This window comes from Hypomesus nipponensis, chromosome 19 (genome assembly GCF_054491055.1).
Source record: "Hypomesus nipponensis isolate SF chromosome 19, ASM5449105v1, whole genome shotgun sequence".
Taxonomy (NCBI): domain Eukaryota; kingdom Metazoa; phylum Chordata; class Actinopteri; order Osmeriformes; family Osmeridae; genus Hypomesus; species Hypomesus nipponensis.
Genome location: NC_140379.1, coordinates 8174794 through 8196012, shown reverse-complemented (window position 1 = coordinate 8196012; position 21219 = coordinate 8174794). Strand labels below are relative to the sequence as shown.

The window sequence follows — 21219 nt, the reverse complement described above, 5'->3', positions numbered from 1 at the left end:
GATGCCTCTCTATACTGAGGTCTTGCTGCCGACAGTACACAGAAGTTCTTACCTGTGGAGAGGGTGCTGCCAGCGCTGACTGAGGCAGAGGCCTGCTCACAGGGACTCAGGGGGAGAGGGTAGGCTGCCTCCTTGTCTCTGTGGATCTGAGGGAGGAAAGAGGAAGAGATGAGCCTCAGACTCTGCCTCCTCCTTCATGTGACCGTCTGGCTCCCTCGGCCCAGAACCAAGAGGTCTGCCATGACGACGCCGCTCTCTAGTGACACGGGAGACCATTACAGTTCAGGCGGGGGGAGTCTGCTGTTAAAGTTACCGCTGATGGGTTTTACCTCTGTTGGTGGATCTGAACGTTTTCGTGAGTGTGTTTCGCACTTCCCTCGGCCCAGGCTACACACGTGACAACTGAACACACGCACACACAAACACGCATACACGCTCAAGCCAATCAAGCGCACACACACACACACACTACTCGCTCATCACAGCACAGAGATGTCTGTGGTAAGACAGGCGGTCGTTGTTCCTCTGATACACACTGACACAGACCGGGCGAAAACGCACACATATACACACTCACTCACACACACACACGGCATGGGGTTTAGCTTCCTCTGTGGTCTGTGTGTCTAAACATGCTGAGGGGCCGGAACAGCTGTGTGTGTTCGCAACAAGAAAGCCACATCGCCCCACCCCCCTCCTCCCCTCCCAGGCTGCATTGAAGCCTCAACAATCTGGTCAACACTGGGCTAAGGGTTTGAGTGACAAGCCTGACTGCTTTAAAGAGCCTGATAGGCCTGTCACAATGACTCTGTGGGGAATAAATGAATGAATGAGGTCCAATGAACTTGATAAACAGACATAGATAAACAGCGGCCAGTGAAGAACTTAAACTTTGAACTTTGTGCCATCCCGAACACAAGGCTCTGTTTAACAGCAGGCCGGCCAGCTACAAAGAGGAGTGTGCCTGAATAGAAACAGGAAGCTCTCGGATATACACACTCTCCACCTCCTTCACCTGAGAACAAGAGGAGAGAAAGATAAAACGACTTTATCGAAAACTTCTGGCATCAAGCGTACGGTGAATAATTACTAGGGAGAATATAAACACTGCCAACTGTCATTTAACCATGTAGCCTCTCGATGTAGTTTTGTAGACATAGGACTCCCAATACACTGAGCTATATGAATCTAAAACGATGTTGACCTGGGCTGGCTGGCTGTATGTTTACACAGACTCCTGTAGCCTATTGGCCAAATAAACTGTCTTTCCTGTTCAGATAGAGGAGAAGGCCAGAGGGAAGGAGAGGACGGGAGTTAATCACACTCTGGGCCTGCTTTGATGCCATTACAACTCTGTTGTGTAGCACGTGACAGGGGTTCCACAACCCCCCCCCCCCCACACAAGTAGCTTGTGTGTGTCCCATCCCCCCCACATCCACCCCACCCCCTGGGGCTGACTGTGTTGGCTGAGGCCCTGCACAGTTTTACACCAATTACTCAAACACTAGACTCTATTGATGGGGGTGGCCTGGCCTAGTCTGGCCTGGCCCGGCCCAGCCTGGATCTGCACTGAGCAGCCACTGTGAGGCCCCCCCAAAGCCGGGCTACACAGAGAACACTGCTCTCAGTTATCCTGCCCTGGCCTGGTTCGGCTTGCCTTGGCCTGGTCTAGCACACCGACCTGACATTCGGGAAACCCACCCACAGAAACACACACACACATGCATACAGACAGAACACACACACACATACACACAGACAGAAACACGTACACACAGACAGAACACACACACACATACAGAAACACATACACACACAGACAGAAACACACACATGCACACAGACAGAAATACACACACCCACACGGACAGAAATACACACAGTGTAAATATTTTATGTATGCAAAGAAGCAAATTTCACAGCATTATCAGGAGTGTTCATGCATACAGTGCAATTGCACTCGTTAATTCCTGACCACATGCAAACCAACCAAACCGACACGCACCAACTGCCCTCCTGTTTCCACAGAAGTGTTCAGATATCAAACTGTCAGAGGGACAGTAAACCCACTGATGACAGATGAGTTGGTCATGCAGGACACACACAAACACACACTACAAGACACATCCACATAACACACGCCAGCGCACAAACAAGAAAACAAGAACTGGAAATTGATCAATCAATAACCTTTGTACCTCACACTAAACTCAAACTGACCAATGTACTACAGAGAGCATAACATAATTCCCATCCCAAAACAATCATATCACTGTAATATACATACGAGATACAGAAAACATCTTTCCCTACTAAGTCGTCTAAGCTACTGTCTGCTGAGAGAGAAGGAGAATGGATGAGTTTGACCACGTTCTCGCACTTAGCCTCCCCGTCTGTCTCAACACTCCTACTGGGATTCCAACAGAGCACTGATGCTCAGCTTAACACACGCCATGTCTCCTTCTGGTTCAGACGGACAGGAGGGTTCTGTAGAGACCAGGCCTTGGACATGCATGTACAGTCAAGAAGAGAAGCTAGGCTGGTTAAAATAGTTTCCCGATCCAGACCTAGACCAAGCTCAAGCCCAGATCCAGGCCCAAACCGAGGACCAGGACCAAGCACATGCCCAGACCAAGCACCAGACCCAGACCCAGCACCAGCACCAGCACCAGACCCAGCACCAGACCCAGACCCAGCACCAGACCCAGACCCAGAACCAGACCCAGCACCAGACCCAGACCAAGCACCAGACCCAGACCCGGCACCAGAGCCATTACCAGGCCCAGCACCAGCCCCAGCACCAGACCCAGCACCAGCCCCAGCACCAGGCCCAGCACCAGCCCCAGCACCAGTCCCAGCCCCAGCACCAGGCCCAGCACCAGCCCCAGCCCCAGGCCCAGCACCAGCCCCAGCACCAGACCCAGCACCAGTCCCAGCACCAGCCCCGGCACCAGACCCAGCACCAGACCCAGCACCAGACCCAGCACCAGTCCCAGCACCAGGCCCAGCACCAGCCCCAGCACCAGGCCCAGATCCAGGCCCAGCACCAGACCCATTACCAGGCCCAGCACCAGGCCCAGCACCAGACCCAGCACCAGACCCAGCACCAGTCCCAGCACCAGACCCAGCACCAGGCCCAGACCCAGCCAGCAAGCAGCCTTTCCCTCTTCCCTGTGCACCCCTGAGGTTCCTGTGCATATTTGTAGAGCCCGGGGATCCACTGAAAAGGGAAGGAATGCCAGCGGGTTTGGTCGGAAGCAGAACATTCGAAAATGTTCCCAATAAAAACACATATGGTTTAAAAATAAAGAGGCCTGAGAGTTGTTTCTTGATAGCCGACCAGGATGACTCATGGCAAGGAGGGAGGGGGGGTGAGCAGTCCTTGGAACGTACCAACGGTCTGAGATGGTACAGACGACAAAAGCTTCAACAAAGGCCACTGGTAGATGAGACTGTGGCAACAAGCGACCAGCGAGGTGACTGAAGATTGCTTTAGCACACGTTATGATGGCTATAGGTGCTAGGAGGATGAGAAGGATAGCCACTGAGGTGATGTGCGTCTAACTGGTAGAACTGGTGGAGGAGGAGTAGGGATGGGGCTGTGGTGTGTAAGTGTGAGAATAGGGCTTTGAAAGGCGTGCTGTGTTATGAAGTCACTTGGCCCCTGGCCCATTTCCATCAGACTGGCCAGGCGGAGAGCCAAAGGAAACCGTTAGGAGTGGACAGAGAGAGAAAGAGAGAGAGACATGCTTTTTTCAATCTTCTCCCAGGCGCCACCAAAAACTCCTCCAGTCCTCGCCCTTTCTCTTCCTCCACCCTCGATGTGTCCTCTTCCGTGCATCATTCCTGAACTTTCTTTCTTGCCCCCCTCTCTCTTTGCCTCGCTCACTTTTTAAAACTCTCTCACAGACGGGATCACTCTCATTCTCTCCTCTCTCTCTCTCTCTCTCTCTCTCTCTCTCTCTCTCTCTCTCTCTCTCTCTCTCTCTCGGGTTAAGAGTTGTACAGTATAAAGACACAGCAGGACGAAATGAAGAAAAAGACATTCCGCTCAATTATGAAAAGTGGTGGTTGACTTTCTAGAACGCCCCTCGAGGAATGTCCATCCATTGAAAGCTTCATGGTACAGAACCCACTCACTGGAATCACAGACTCACCCCAGACAGATCAGTGAAAGACCCAAACGTGAGAGCACTCTCTCTCAATCATGCCTCCATTGTTGCTCACACCAAGCGAGTGTACATAGTTCAGAGGAGGGGCTCAGATTTCATCTTAGTCTCGTAGCGAAGCTGACACAAGGAGCAAGTATAGAACAGGGTACAGCATGGAGGTGTTGTCAGGAATTCTGTTTCTGAGGACTGATTCTGTCACACAGGGCTCTCAGGCTAGTCTGTTAGCGGATACAAGACCCAGAACACAACACTTGATATTATTTTTACCTCGCGATGCCTCACATACCCTAACCGCCCTCCGAGGTTCTCACCAATAGGAACAAAAAGGTTTCATGACTCCACTGCCCAAAACGAGGAAGAAGTCAAGAAGTCAAAAGAGAGGTGATCCTTCAGTTAGGCCAACTAACTATGATTTTATGGCCAACCCTTAAATGTAAATATCCATGCGCACACTGCAAGAGCCCAAAGCCCAGGATGTAGATGGGTCCTAGCTTTACGTTTAAGTCCTCAGCACACATCCAGTCACACCTTCCTCTTCCACCCAGAATTGTCCACTGTTCCTGACGAGGTTCCTGACAGTAGCTTGATGTTCTAACTGAAGAATAAAAAATGAATAATACAAAAAGAGTATTTTGCAAGTCTTACAGTCCTTAGAAAATAACACAATTATCGCTAAGAGGACCACCCAAAATGCCTGGAATTCTCAATACGGTTGACAACTGAATCGTTCATGTTTTTTCCATGTATAGAAGAATTCATAGATAACTCAATGACATTATCGGATATTGCGCAGACAAAGCCATATTCATAACTTCTTAATACAGGGCCATTCACAGCGCTTGTTAGTGGTAAATGAACGACATTACTTCTAGTGGTCTGTCTGTTCGTACTGCTAAGACATGAGATCCATACCTTAATCAGAACCACATCCAGGGCTTTCTCGCCCTTGTTACAAAGGCTGTACCTCCTCTTGTTTCGCTCGTACATCCTTACCCCAAGTTTACAGAGGTGGTAGGGCGCAAAAGAAGTGTAAAATCCACCATGTAAAAGTTGTGACAAGTCATAGAGTCCCTAGTGAAGCTGTGGAAAACTGAGAGAGAGACTACTAATCTTTCACATCTGTGTGGTGAACCAGCCCCTCTCACAGGCTCTGCCTTTCTCCCTCCCTCCCTCTTTCCCTCCCTCTCTCCCTCCATCCTCCCTCTCTCTGTCCCTCCTCCCCTGTCCCTTTCCTCTGTCCTCCTGACTGTTTTTCCCCATTTCACAGTTCTCTCTCTATTTCTATCCCTCTTTCCTGTCCCTTCTCTCTTTCTTTCTTTCTTTCTTTCTTTCTTTCTTTCTTTCTTTCTTTCTTTCTTTCTTTCTTTCTTTCTCTCTCTCTCTCTCTCTCTCTCTCTCTCTCTCTCTCTCTCTCTCTCTCTCTCTCTCTGTCTCTCTCTCTCTCTCTCTCTCTCTCTGTCTCTCTCTCTCTCTCTCTCTCTCTCTCTCTCTCTCTCTCTCTCTCTCTCTCTCTCTCTCTCACACTCTCTTTTTTTTCACACACACACACACACACACACACACACCCACACACACACACACACACACGCACACACTCTTTCTCAGTTTGGTGAATCACTACTATGAGCTCAGTTCCTGGCCAGCAGGAAAGTTCATCCACTGGGACTAAATGATAGCGCAGTTCGCCGGGTGACAGGGCTCTTTGTAATGGCTGTCCTTTGACAGCACTAACTCAATTACTGTGTTTCCTCCCGCCTGTCTGTACAGCGACCTGAAGCACGAGATCCATTGAGAGAAACTACACACACCAAAAATATGAAATAACACAAAACACGAAAGGGCTATCTTCATACCTTTAGGAGTTGTGCAAACGCCTGCTTCTCCAGTCGTGAAACTTCCCCCTTGACTGAGACCAACTGAGCTCTCCTGTGGGCTGGCCAGCTGATAAGACAGCAGTACTAGCTGAAGAGTCTCCTCAGCACATTTGCCACCAAAGAAAACAGACCCCCCCCCCCCCACACACACACACACACACACACACACACTTCTCCCCCGGTTCAGTTGGAGACCCTCCACCAGCAAACAGTTGTCTCTGAAGACACACTGCATCAAACTGTGAGGCCAAATGACCTGCAGCAGTCACCCTTCCTCACCAGTCCCAGGGTCAGATTGAACAACAACAAACCGGGAAGGTGAAAGAGTGTGAGGGCACCAGTGGAACAGCAGGTTATCCTGGCTGAGTTCTGACAAAGAAATAAAGCTGCCAGTGATTGGAGTGAAACACAAAGGTAAAACAGTGCTTCAATGAGAGTGTTTCTTAAGTGCTCAGGATTTATGACACGCTGTAGTGTACGAACTCAAGAAGGAGGAGGGTGTGCTTGTTCATATGTGCCACCTTCCCTGATCTCCTGAGGTGAAAGACATTAACCTTTTAACAACTTTCCAGGCAGCATTACTCCTTCTTTCCACATATTAAACACAGGGAAAACTAGAAAAGAGCAGGACCACATGTCCTGGAATTTTGACAAAGTGACAGACTGGCCCCGCTCAGTGTTCCCTTACTTGAATCCCTCCCTCCCCCCGCCCCCCCCCCTCTCTCTCTCTCTCTCTCTCTGTCTATCTCGCTCTCTCTCCCTCGCTCTCTTTCTTCCTCTCTCACGCACATGCACAAAGACTCACCGTTCACTTACAGAGACCCATCAGAAACATATGGTTTACACACACAAGCACATGCACACACACAGCCACATGGTTTCCTGTTTTCAGAGCTCCACCCCACCCCCTATGCCTTGACCTCTCCAAGAGTAAACACTTCCACATTTTCTTCAAGCTCACAAGCTAACGCTAACACTGCTCTCACTACCTACTCGCCATTCACCATATGTTAGCAAGATGCTAACTCATACACTTGATAGGTGCTTTCAGATACCAGACTAATATCATGTATTGTACAAAAAAGGGGAATTTGAGGCATTTGAACAAGACAGCTATCTTTCATCAACTTTAAAACTTGTGGAAGACAATTAAGCAACACTTTAAAGCATGGCAATAATTCATTATGAATGGACATTCACTATGAGCCAGGAATATCCACACTCTTCTCCTACTGGACTGAGAGACACCCATTTAGACTAAGTACTTGCTGAAATGACCTACAGTATTATTCACATTATTGATTGACTGAGAAATACAGACTCCACACTCTAGAGACACTCTCTTAGGTCCACTAAGGAACTATTCAGAGCTCCTCTGACACGTGATTTATGCTGAGTGGAACTCCCCTAACTGTAACCCTAGCCCTTGTATGATGAATTAGTGACACATGACCCCTGAACTCTGACGGCGAGGGTGACCATGGTGAACTGTAACCAGCCTTACCTGTAATCTGCCCTGTATGTAGCGTTGGAATAATACTGTAGAGCTATAAATCATAACCGTGTACCTTGAACCACCTATGATATTTCGTAAAACAAGGTAGGCATGGTTACACTCAACGGATGGAGGCTGCAGTGCAGCCTGAGCAAAGCTAACTGTGTTCTGGTTTCAGGAGTATAGAAGACTTCTGACAGGATTACATGTGCAATGGAACTTCCACAGAGCCATGAAGGACTGCGTCGCCCTCTATTGGTGAGACCTGGGCTTCCCTAAAACGGAGCAAGTCATGCGAGCTCCACATCTGGAATTCAGACGGCCGTCGTCAGGCACGGGCTGAACCACATCCCATTCTGCTGCAGCAGCAGTGGAGGAGGAGGCAGGCCCAGGAATGAGCAAGCCAAGGAGCATCGCCGCCGAGGAATCTGGAAGTCAGCAACTCTGGCGAAGCCCGGAGAGAGAGCCTCCTCCGGACGGGGCTTTGACACGAGGATCGTGCACACGTGTTCCCATGGCGCCCAGCCACAGCCGGCTCATCCCAAGGGCGGGCCGCCGAGGTGGACAAGTCAGTGCTCGGTAGGAACGGATCAGGAAGAATGAAGCCCCACACACAGGAAGGAGGCAGGGCATGATGAGTAGATGCCACCCACACCAACCCCTCGCCCAATCCCCTGTATGGCCTCATTGCGTTGGATTTATCCTGAGGTTCAGTAGGGGTTTCCAGCCCCCTCATTCCCCCCACACATTTGTCAATAGTTCCTACTAGATCATGCCCAGCAAAGCCATTGTGTTTCACATGGAAAGCATTCAGCAGTGGCCTTCGAGCTAACTGAGAGAAGATGTAGATAGGAGCTAATAAAGGAAATGCCAATCTTTGCTGTGAAGGAAAAATACATAGTATGGAAATGTTATGTGTTATGTTATGTGTTGGCAATGTTAAACTGGTTGTCTGTGACAAAGTGATTCCTGTGTAACGTTAAAATTGTTACAACAGGAACTACATTAATGTGTACGTCTTTTTACATTAGTAAAGAACTCACCAAGGAAATGTCTGCTTGTCCATCTACTGTTTCTTCAGTCACTGAAACATGCACACCTGATTTAACACACAAACACACACAGAGATTCAGTATAAATAAATGGATACGCTGTTTTTTCAAAAGAGCAAACCCACCCACATTCTGCTGTATGTTGTGAATAGAGGCAAAATAACTGTAAACTGATTCAACATAACTGTCCTTATGTAAGTGGCCATGTACTTGCAGTGAATGGAAAATCCCTACTAGAACAGTCTTTCAATACCAAGCACAGGAAGAACATTATCAGACAATAATCTATTTCTGTGACATTATGTAACTGCTGAGCATTTTTTTAACAATAGGTATTAAAATGGATGAAGCAGTCTTTTCTCATTAAAAAGAAAATGACAAAAACATGAATGACCTTTAAGAACAAACTCTGTTTTTCTGGACATCTGATGATATCACCTGTTGCTATGATACAGCCTTGGGCATAAACATATTGTGGGGCACATCAACACGCCCTATTCTTCCAATGACGCAGAACGCGGGGATTGACTTGACCTCTCCTTTTTTGCTGTGGCACCAACATAATTATTTCTGATTATGGAGGAATGATGAGAGTCAACGAGGCCAAGAGAACAGACAGAGCTTCTAAATGCTGAGAATGTTGGAGGAAGTGAAGCTTTACATATAAGCAAACTGCTTTCAGTTTGCGCTTACAGTCCTTTCAAAAGGCCCTGTTGTCGACTCATGTGGTTATGACTCCTGGCGTAGGTGTATGTGTCTGACTGTCAATCAGAGGGAGTTGCTGTCAAATTATGCCTGGCTTAAGCTCTCAAAGCACAGAAACTAACTGGATAACATGGAAAGATTTGTAACAGTCCCGGACACCCTGCCTTACACACTTTAATCTTAAAGAAAGGTATTGACAAATCTTTATTCGAATGAAACATTATAATAAAATTTACAAAACATATCCCAATGTTTTAATTGAAATACATTCCTCACCTTTAGGAGACGTTGGGTGAATTGATGCTTCTTCCACGTTCCCCGGTGCTCCATCCGCTCTCTGTGCTGTCATGTCTGGGAGAAAGTCTTCAGCAGAAGGCTCCTCAGGCCCCTGGTTCCCAGGGGGGGCAGGGCCTGCTCCAGGGACACCATCTGAATCTGAAGACACTGAACCAGGACCCAGATCCTGGATGATGTCATCGGAAGGGGAGATGTTGTCTGTAGGTGGCTGCCCCTCTGACGGCCCTGAATCTGCCGTGGTGTCGCAGGGTCCCCCAGCCACCACCATCGCTGAGTTGTCCCCGCCGTGTGGCCTTAGGTCCGGTGAAAGATCCTTCTCCCCGTCCGACGCCACCTCAGAACTGAAGCTGGTCCCTGTGGGTGGGGCCTCGTCGTCGATGGCAGGAGTTTCACAGCCTTCAGGGTCTGGGAGTCCAGAAATGTCCTCTTCCACGACCTTCAACCCCAATGGGATCTGCTCAGGAGGATCTGTGAGTTCCGGGTCGTTGACTTCAGAAAGTGAACACAGGCTCTCATTCACCTCCACTGGTTGGTCGATTGGCGCGGTAACCGAGGCTTCTGATTTCCTTTCTAGCGTGGGCTCTGGTGTCTTCTCAGCGTTCAATGGCTCTGTTATGTTGTGACCAGGGGGAGGTTGGGGTTTGGGTACTGTGCCAGAGAGCGTCACAGGGGCCTTTCCCAAGCCCATCCCCACACTGCTGCTCAGCTCCATAGGGATCCATGAGTCGCGTGTGTCCTCTTCACTTGCTTCCATTTTGGAAACATCAAAGTCTTCCTCCTGACCCTCCTCGCCAGTTATGTTTGAGTCCTCCGTCAGAGTGAAGATCTCCGTCAAAGAGCTGCTGACGGAGCGAAACGTGTCTTCATCGCTGGAGAGGTCGGGGACCGCTCCCAAGTCGGCTTCGGAAGTGGCCATTGTGAAAAGCAAATCACTGGAATTAGACACCTCATTCAGCTCCTCGTCAACAAGATCACAGCCGACGTTGGGTTCTGAGGCTCTTTCCTCAAGGTCAGTGGGTTCATTGGAAGGCAAATAAGAACCGTCAAGATCAGAAGATAGCTCCACCTCTTCATTTCTAAGCGGTCCAGCATAGTCATTAGCATAACCTATCTCATTCTCAGCATACTCCCCAGAATGGCGGTCCGTTCCCGGGCTTGTGTGATTGCTAACATCAGGGCGGTCGCCCCGCAGTTCCTGTGCAGGGTAATCCCCAACAGCTGTTTCCTGACTTTGTTCCAAGCTGTTTGTCTCAGATGGAGGTTCCTCGTCATGGGGGCCCTCTGTCGTGGGACAAGGAGACCCTGCGTCAGACGGAACCTCCTGCATGAGGTCACCAGTGAACACAGAGGGGGAAGGAGGGAGGCCCATAGAGGGGCTGGTAGAGTCTGGTAACCCTTTGTTCTCTGTTTTGTCCTTCTTTAAGTGAGGTTGAGCAGAGAGGTTCTGGTCGATTTCCATCTCCTTGTCTCCATAGCGCTCCCCTTCCTGGGAGCACTCCATATCAGTGTCGGAGCTTTCCGAGTTTTCCAGGGATTGCGTTTGCCCCATGGCTGTGGTTGTGGTGCTTCCACCGGGGGAAGATAAGTCTGAGTGTTTCTCTGCGTCCTTCTCAGCGGTCCTCTCCCCTCCTTCCTGGTTCGTCCCCTCTGCGGCCCCCGGGGTCCCACAGATTACAGTCCCCTCTGTATCGCTTTCCTCATGATGTTTTCCACAGGATGGTAATAGTTGGGATCCCACGGCAAGGCTCTCTCCCTCAGACTGGCTCTGCACACTGTCACCGCTACAGCTCACCCTCCCAGAGGCTTCTACGCCACCAGCCTCCTCCTCTCCTCCCTCTTTCTTTTCTTCCTCCTCTGCTTTGTCGTAATCTCGCGGGCTGTTAGGACCCAGACACACCCTGTCTCCACAGAGGCACTGGCCATCGTCAGGGGGGCACTCTGAGGTCGGAGTGGCGAGAGACGGACCCCTGTCGTTCCCCTCGCCGTTGTTTTCTTTCTCACACCCCTGGGCTCGTGTATCTGGGGAGGCTGGTTGCCGAGGTTGCTCCAAACAAGCTACCTCGGTCTCTAAGCCCTCACAGCATTCCTGGGCGGTGTGAAGTGACTCAGTCTGCAGCTGAAGAGAAGAAACTCCCTACATAGAACAAGAGAAAGGCACGAGACACATTAGTCAGCCTCCTGGCAGGAGGAGGTTGTTTGACTGTTATCACACGTTAACTCGGTTACGTAACGCGCCTGCCACGCTCCAAGGCTCACAAACGACGCTGGAGGTCAAAACACGAGGGCATCCGTCGCAAAGCAAACACACCGACTCCCATCGGCGTCAGTGCAGGCTAACACGTACCCTCCAAAGCAACGTGAGGAAAGTGGAGATAGCGTGCCAAGGGGCCAGGAGGGCAGGGCTCACCTTGGCGTGTAGCTGACATATGAGGTGCCGCAAAGGCTCCACGTCGATTTGGAGGTCTGTGGGGTGGAACCACGGGGCTGTGGCCACGGTCAGGGTGTGCGTGTCCAGGCTCGGGATGTTCCACACCACCTTGGTGTCCGTCCTTGTCGCTGGGCCCGGTGTGAAAGAGTCCGTCCCTCCGTCCGTCTCAGCTTTCGTTTCTGCCCTGTCCAAAAAACGAAATCACCTTGCTTACGGTAAGGACATGGAATCATTCACACGCAGGGTTTGTCACATGACCTCTCTTATCAATTGTGTTGGCCCGTTGTCATGACAACACTATAACTTTTATACTACTACAACAAAGTGACATCGCAACTCACCCTCGTCTGTTTCTGTCTGCCACAGTATTATAGAATCACTTTGAAAACACAAACCTCTATCAATTGTGAACACTTCATGTGTATGTTTAGTGATGACTACCGCATATAGCATGGAGAGCTGAAAGAAGTAGTGTGTGTTGTTTGCTTAACAGACAGTTCTAGAAGAGTGAGAACCTCCACAGCCGGATCCTGTTGTGTAATACTGGGCGGGGTGGCTGAGCAGGGAGAGCTGAGGTCACCAGCAACAAGAATGAGTTCACTTTTCATGAGTCAAGCCAAGAAGATGTACATAAATGGAGGAAAACAATATGAGCTGACTGGAGGGGAAATGGCCTTCACTGTGTTTACTAGAGAGAACACAGCAGCCAGGAGACATGGGGCTTTACAGGAGTGTCCTATCCCAGCAGAAAAAGGCCCACACCATCTCTGAACTGATGTCATGTTTCAGCTCATTTACTAACCAACGGATGGCTTGAATTTCACAGCTTAATGTTTAACTGCTTAAGAACAAGAGGAATGTGTTTTGTCTCTCCTGAGTCAAACAGATTGCCTTTTTTAGGGAGAAGCATCTGCATCATTTGTTTCTCCTAAAGCCTCACCTTCTATATGTCATGTTCAGTTTCTACTTTTGAAGAAGAGGCCTTAATAGAACTGATCAGAGAGAAGCATATTAGGTTTTGCTAGCAGTCAGTAGACTCTAAACAAGGCCTAGAGCATCTCTAAATGCTCGTTAAACACCCTTAAAACCAATTTAAGCTTAAAAGCTCCCATATCGGCCCCACAACTATGTGGACCACATCTAGAACTGAAACTGTATGCCATGCTGTGGCCTCGGGTTATGTTCTCAGAATATATCTATTGTCCCATGCCCGTCCCACAGCTTAAGAGCGCTGACAAACAAAAGTGGCACTGGTGTTATCCTCCGACACCACACTTGCTCTCTGCTGTATTGACATTTGTTGTTTGTTCAAGGAGAGCCATGTTTACAGAAAAGATGTGCGTCTGTGCTCTTCATCTGTTGAACAAAGTCAAAAATAATTTCAACAGGTCTGTGACAGGGGGATATACACCAGAGGCTTGACGTTGGAATCTTATTTTTCCAACATCACGACTCACAATTTGGACATGTTTACTATTCATTTCAAACCGACACAGGAAGTCCTCCTCAATGGCAAGCAAAGTAACCAAAACAACACACTGCAAATATCCCAAATAGTTTGGACTAAGGAACATACTTTGGTCTATCTTTGCAGCCCAGTCTCCTGTCAGCGAGGGTCTCTGTACTCACTGTGTGAGGAGCTCCTGCAGCTGGCTGTAGCCTCGCTGCTGGGCGATGCAGGCCGCCGTCAGCCCCTGCTTGTTGGTCAGGCCAAGGGCGTCCCGAGCTCCAGGCTGCAGCAGCAGGAATCCAGCCACCCTTCGGAGACCGCGGCGGGCTGCAAAGTGGAGAAGGGTCTCCTGGGGCTCTTGCTCTATCCCCGGGGAGGCAGGGGTGAGTGGAAGGGAGAGGAGGACGGGAAAGAGGGAGTGGAAGGGTGGGGGGTGAGGGAAAGAACAGAGAAAAACAAGAAACACGTGTCTGTCAGCTTCAAGTCACTTCAAAGGTCCTTCTCACACATCCGTGCGACCGTATAGCCTTGTCTTCCGATAGCAGGCATGCCACGGGCCCCTCCGGTGGAGCAATGCCATTGGGCTTATCCCTCACCTCTACAGTAGCCTCCGTAGCACACTGTAAATCAGGCCAGAGAGCTTTTACGATCCCTGCTGTTGTAAGAACAGCCTTAGTACATCTGAACAAGTTCAGCAGGTGGGCTCAGTGTGTGAGAGATCAGGCACCCTGAGTGACAGGCCACAGTGTTAGGTCATTCATCTCCTCCCCCTTTACACGCACAGTCGCACACCAGCATGCAAATGTGTAGATCTACAACACAGTAACACCCATGGCCATGCCCACAGGGACACAAACAAGCAGTCACACACACACACACACACACACACTATTGCATACACTATTGTATACAGAAGTCCAAACCTCATGCTGCCTCAAAACCCCTGCTAGTGTACTCAACATAACTGCAGCACAACAGGAGAGGTAAGATACTGGGCTCTGACCCAAGGCTGTATTTAGCCACCTCAAAGCCACAACCTCATTAACACTGATTAAATCTTTAAGAGCCTCCACCCCCCACCCCCCTTCCCAGTACTTTCTCTGGGACAGATTACCAGTAATTCTGGGGACTTTAAAGAGTTACACAGGCCTCTGACCTAGTCCTCTGTGGCCGTTCATAACACAACAAAACTGGAGGAAACTGTTATGTCCTGATATGAACCACGGTCTGATAGATTCTAAGGGTGGTGAGGAAGTTAATCTGGGGAAGTCAATCTGAAGCAAAAAGCAGTCTTGAGACACATTAAAAAGGCTGCTGAATGTTCCTTCTTTTTCTTTTGCACAAAGAAAGCGAAAGGTACATTGCCTACACTTCCCAGCAAACTCAACAAAGGCAAGAAGTGGCCGAGGACTTTTGAGGAGGATTAACAAATCACTCAGTAGATTGAGATCATTCATCACTCGCAGTCCATTTTGATTCAAACGTTTCACACTGTTGTTGCTTGTTGTGTTTCTGTGTGCCAGCAAAGCAGTTTCACTCCATTTACGACTGGCTAGTCAGTGCCTTCCTGGACCCTGGCAGTGGGGATGGGGCGATATCTAATTGCTCCAATTAAACGCTCCAGTTATCCATGTAGCCAACTGCTGGCTTTAGGGTCTGACCTCACTACCCGCCACCAGCTGTAGAAAATTCCAGACTACGGGTTTTCCATAACCAGCCATCGCTCACAAGCAAGAAATGAAAAGAATGTAATCTCTCTCACCAGAGAGGCCATGTGAAAAATACAGCTATTTCATAGAGTCACATAGCTGTCAATAGCTTCTAAGATGAAGCTGAAGCATCGCGCTGTATAAACATACTGACGAAGACAGGCTTCGGGCCCAACAGTGCTTTATTTGTGATGTGAAGGACAATTAAAATGAAATCACCTTCAAAAACTCTTCTCTTTAGATGTCAATCAATTCTGACATGTTTGACAGAGGTTTGCTGTGATCAAGCGCTTTCCAATCTCCAGCAGCAAAGCATGAAGTATTTCTGGGGCACAGCTGTAGCGTAACCTATCACAGTAAGGCCAGCTACACCATACAGTAGTTGACAAGTGATCCCAGGGCTACTGTGTGCATGACAGGGTCTGAGGGCTGTAAGGGTGTATGGTTGCCATCGCTGATCCTATTAGGCTATTGTTTTGGGCTATTGCCTGGGCTCAGTGCCACACATGGCCAATGTAATGCCCACAGATCAAAGCCCTATGCCACTTTCACTGAGCCGTTGCTACAAGCAAAACAAATCATTTTTTATCCCCTGAAATTGTTTGACTTAAATAGCTTTTTTCCAGGATTACCTCTTTACATTAAACACGTTATATTTGAAAGTAATTTCATTATTGTTTTTTTTACTATAGCAAGACACAAACATGAAAATAACATTGATTAATGTAAAAGACAGCCTTCCCTCAGCCCATTGCAGCTTCAATTATTGAGCTGATGGCTAGCTGTAATTATGTAGTGGAAGTCAGTGCAAGAGCAATTATATTTACATTAGCCACAGGGAGAGCAGCTCTCAACTCAACAAGCAAAATTACCAATGTGTTTATCATCAAAATCAAGTCCTTTAGCTCACATTGCGTGATAAAAGCCACTGAGTCAATGTGAAATTGGACCTGTACTTTCACCACTCGTTTCCTCTTTGTGTTGTATTTCTCACAGCACCCCACGTTTCCCTTATGGAACCTAAGGTACTGGTTTCACTCTCAGTCATGGTAAAGGCTGCAGTCACAAACACAATGGAGCGTCTCTGAATACACCTGTTTACACTTACCTCAGCCACACAAGGTCCTCAATCCCACCACCACATGATAGCTGGCAAGTTAGCTAACCCTAGCCTGCATGCTAATACAAGACATTTTTTATACAAGTCAAATATCTTAACTATAAAAAGTCGTTTAAAAAGTAGTTTTAAAAATAAGTTCAAAAGTAGTAGACTTCAGAGGCTAGTAGTGTGGACCTGAATGTCTTCTCCCACCCTGTCTGGTGAGAGGAAAACAGAACTATCAGTCGAGCTGAGAGCATGCCCTCACATTTATCAGTACCCACTACTTAGGTTCCACTCACCCCTCGATTACAGTCTAAAGTGCAAGAAAAGAGACAGTTAATTGGGCACAAATGTGTGTTTAAGAACGGCTGACATTGCGTTCCTGACTTCTACATGGCAACCGAATTGGAAAATCGTTAAGGAGGAAGGAGAAGAGGGAATGAGTGAAAGGAGGACAGCCAAGATCAACAGTACTGTGTCTGTAGCTCCATGCCTGGGGTCCTGGGTCTGGGGAGAAATCTGCAGCTTGCCTGACTGTTCCCCCCAGATAGTGTACTAGCCTTTGTATTATGCTTATTAACTTAATTGCTCAAGTCCAACTGAAACATGTTGCAGATGGTTGAACATGACATTGACCTGAAGCAGATTTACAGATAAATGGCTTTCTGATTAGGGAAACGGTATGCATTCACTGAGGAATATTCTTTAGATTAAAATGTTCATTGGGAACACAGACACACACAGGCACAGACACACACACATAGACATACACACACGCACAGACACACACACACACACACACACACACACACACACTCACCAGTGCTGCTGTTGAGTTTGTGTCCCAGTAAGCTCCACCCATGGGGCAGGGTGAGGTGATTCAGAGCCAATGCCAGGCTCTGGTCCAGCCTCTCACACTCTTGCAGTGGGATCAGACACTCGTCCAGCATCAGAGCCCCCTCCAGGCCATCTTGCCTCCCTGCTGTGCTCACCAGGAACTGGGCCATGTCAAAGGCCAGGTCCTGGAGGAAGCTGAAGGGGTGATGGGCCACCGTGATTGGGGACCCTCCGGGTCCGGCTGAGCACAGGGTGACCCGCACTGCCTCACAACAGTCATGGGCTGGGGGAGAGGCGGGGGGGAGGAGACATCCGCCAAGAGGTAGCAAATAAAACATTAGAATCAAAACACAGAAATCGTTACTATGGAAGACGTTCTTCCGGACATTTCTCCCTTTTTAAGTCTAAGGATATCAAGTTGGATGGAGAGAACACGCTGCTGCTGACAGTGTATGGTACAGAAATAATTGGCAGGCTTTGTCACGTTGTAGCCGTAAATAGGATGTCCTTTCCCTGTGAAAAAAAGGCTGTGTGGCTGAGCACATAATGTACAATGTATACTTTGGGTGCTCCTATTACCAGCAGCAGGACATAGCTTAGAGGGCAGACAGCCAGAGTTGCAGAACATGCTGAAGATATTGAATGCCACTCTGATGTGATGTCAGTAAAACATTTGCTAAACTAATACATCTGAAATAAAACTAGAAAAAAAGTAGGCAATTTACAAACTTTTTACACACTGTGCTCACGTCATACCCTGAAAATATGTTGTGGTCAAAGGAAAATAATGTTTTTGCAACCCCTATCCATAATACCACTAAGGGAAAGGCATAGGCATGGTTTAAGTCTCATTATGTACAATACACGGTTAGTGCTATTTGAGGCGATATCTCTCAGACTCTGTGGTCAAAGTAATGTGTGCATGCGCGAGCACAAACACACACTAACGACTCTGTGGTTACAAAGCATGTAGCCAGTAAAAGTGACAGCCAGTGTTCATTCCCCATAGCGGTTAGCTTCATAGCGGTTAGCTTAAATAGGGAGCTCTGGTCCAACCACGTCAGAGATGCCCTCTAGTAGAAAAAAAAACGTCATTCTAAACTGCTTGTTTGAGAGTAACCAAAGAGAAATTATAAGAATGACAACAATGTCACTTTTAGTGTTCCCTTCAGTTCCGCGACTGCATAGTGCCATGATAAATACAGAGGCACACTAGACAAAAGTACTCGTTTACATGAATGGACATGTAGGCTAACAATCCAGATCCCACAGTCTTAATCAGGTAAGGCCTCTGAAGTAACAGATCATGACTGCACAGAACAATGCCTTACAGATTAATAGCCTAGTGGAAGGGATAGGTCAATCAGGAAGCATGATTCAATCTCACCCTTCCTGTAAATCTTTAAAACCCCACACCAGTACGCTTTTAATGCCAACTATTGCAGAACTAACCTTGCATAACCAGGCCTAGCCTAGCTTACATACCTTAGGCCACAAGTTTAGCCTAACTAAGGCTACAGGTTCTGCCCTAACCCTAAAGTAAATCATTGATGCTAACAGCTAAGTGTTGGGGCTTGTTTAGTAGCATTCTCCGGAGACTGAGGGCGGATGGGGAACATTAACAAAGCATTGAAGCAGAGATAATCTGTCACCAGGAGGACAGACCCCCTGAGCGGCCTCCCTGCCTCACCTCTTCTTCCTGCTGTGACGGCTCCTAGCCAGCTGAGCCCTTAATAAGATAAGCAGGTAAACATGTTTTCAGACAACCAAGTGCTGCCATCTCTCTGCCTCTGGTGGGAACGGACCTGTTTCGGTGGCTAAATGTGATTTAATGTAGACCTATAATACACTTTAAGAAGAAAGATGAGGAATCAGGTTTCCAACACAAGGGAAATCGAATACATAGACAGGAGGGCCACCTTCTTCTTCCAGCAGGTGAGCACACAGACAAGTTTTGGCTCCAAAACGCTCATTCACAGTTGCGGTACAGTTGAACATTGACTGCAGGGGTTCCAGGGAGTACACCGACATCTTACAAACCTAATGGGGTCACCTAAAAAAAGCTTTGAATGGACAGAAAGTGACACTAACACCAGTCACAGTCACCTGGTGAGAATACAGGAGAGCCAGGAGAGGAACTCAGGCACTGCAGGTGGAGCTGTCACCCTGAATGCAACACAGCTAACAGACGGCTGCAAAGCATTGTGGGTCTGCCTTACCGGGACACAGTGCCTGCAGGGTGTCATGGCCGCTCCGCAGCGTGCTGGTTATGTGGCTCTGGGTGGTGCCAGCAAACAGCAGGTAGAACTCCACCCCCTCCACATCCCCTCGCTGCTCCTCCTCACATAACTGCACGGTAATCAGACACTTGCCCTGCGAGGATGGAGAGAAGAAGGAGGTGGGTAGAAAGAGTGAGCGGACAAGGGTGCGTGAGAAGAAAGAAAGAAAATAATGAGAAAGCATATAATGCCATGGTATGAGAAACAATGGCAAATAATTAAACTGCTGTTTTACTAGGAGATATCTTTAAAATGTGATTGAACCAATAAATTCCCTTTAAGGGTCAAGACACTGTGCTCAAGACATGATTGACTGGACCAATCAAACATTGCTGGGCCTGCAGGGAAACAGATAAGATAGGAAGGTACCCACTACATTTCCTGACCTAACCACCTTATTTATAGGCTGCGTGTTCATTGGTTAGATTGACAGCCCTCCGATAACAACTTTGGTTTAGCAGCCCTGCAACCATGTTATGGAGTACGGTAAGTTTACAACCTCCATCCGACGCATACTGCAGCAGGATATAAATACATTGTGTATCTTTCCTCTTCCTGTTGTTCTGTCTTTACATCTTTGGAAGATGAAAACCTGACGGCAGGAATTCAGAATGCTAAGAGCTGTCAAACAAAGTGATGCAACATCCCCCAACGAAAGGTGTGAATGGCGGGATAATGAGCAGGGCTAACAATGCCTTGTCATTCAACCTTCCATGTATCTCAGCTGAGCTTGGTTACGTCTATGCAGTTTGACATTGTCTTATACCAGGCATGTCAAGGTTTAATAATGCCACTCGCAGGTGGATTGAGCCACAGTGGCTGAAACAAGCCATCGTAAAATCAGCAACGTCATTTCCATTTAACTGAGTAGGACTGTGAGACAGTGAGGAGAAGCATCAACGCATAAATATATTTGCTGTGTTTGCTGCTTAGGAGCAAGCTGCGCAAAGCCTGAGGAAGTGTTAAATGGAGTTAATAGTGAGGGTCAAAGGTCATTCTTGGAGGATGGGGGCAGCCTTTTTCTTCCTCCTCTTGTAGTGCTGTCGCCTCAGGCCTCCTTCACACAGAGAGGGGATTACTGGCATGACAGCAGGGCCAGAGAGGGAAACTGACAGGCTTTGGACTTGGCTGCACTTGTTGTGCAAGCTGCTGCTGTCAAGGGACATGTGAGGGAGATGTTCGAACAACGCACTACTCCGAATCCCATGGGAGAAGAAAGGAACTCTGGATAAGTTTTGACGCATGGAACCTTTCTGGAGACCAGATTTGGGTTCTGAAGACTAAAACGACCCTGTTCCTAGAGAGCCACCTTCTTGTAGGCTGGAGCTGGTTAACCAGCTGAATCGGGCTAGTTACAAGTGGGGTCGTAACTAAGTGAAAGCCTGCAGGATGATAGCTGCAGGAGAACCCTGCGGTAAATGTGTGACTAGGATTAGAAGCATGCGGAGGACACTTGAGTCTGAGACTTCACTCACACTCCTGCAGTGATCAGGAAACATACAGCTTCTGCATCAAAATTGGATTCATTTCCACGTCACTAGTGAAGCAGTGGATGAGTGAGCAGATGATCACAGCTAGCTAATGGTACTGCAGGTACCATTTGGGAGTAATGTTGGCAAATCTGACACCTCCCTCACAGCATTAACATATTGTTCATGAATTAAACCTTCCAGAAGGTTGAGTTTCCTTATAATAGAATGACCTTTCTCAAAAGTACAAAAGACCTTTCTCAAAAGTACTTTAAGCCATTAAGATGATTCTGGAGGACTTTCTTCTGCAAAGTTTGTTTTATATTCAATGTTAGAACTCCTGAGAGTCA

General features: G+C 48.2%; 1 protein-coding gene across 5 annotated transcripts in view; it reads right to left on the bottom strand.

The window, feature by feature from the left end:
• The window catches only part of akap13a (A-kinase anchoring protein 13a), a 56694-nt gene that overhangs the window by 26143 nt on the left and 9332 nt on the right, over positions 1 to 21219 (bottom strand). For all 5 annotated transcript variants that reach the window (XM_084681895.1, XM_084681893.1, XM_084681894.1 and 2 more), the window contains 7 exons: positions 19341 to 19494; positions 17105 to 17404; positions 13653 to 13836; positions 12003 to 12207; positions 9575 to 11729; positions 8585 to 8640; positions 53 to 146 (listed from right to left, as the gene is read on the bottom strand). In XM_084681895.1, coding sequence (XP_084538021.1) covers positions 53 to 146; positions 8585 to 8640; positions 9575 to 11729; positions 12003 to 12207; positions 13653 to 13836; positions 17105 to 17404; positions 19341 to 19494 — 3148 coding nt within the window. The remainder of the gene's footprint in view (positions 1 to 52; positions 147 to 8584; positions 8641 to 9574; positions 11730 to 12002; positions 12208 to 13652; positions 13837 to 17104; positions 17405 to 19340; positions 19495 to 21219) is intronic.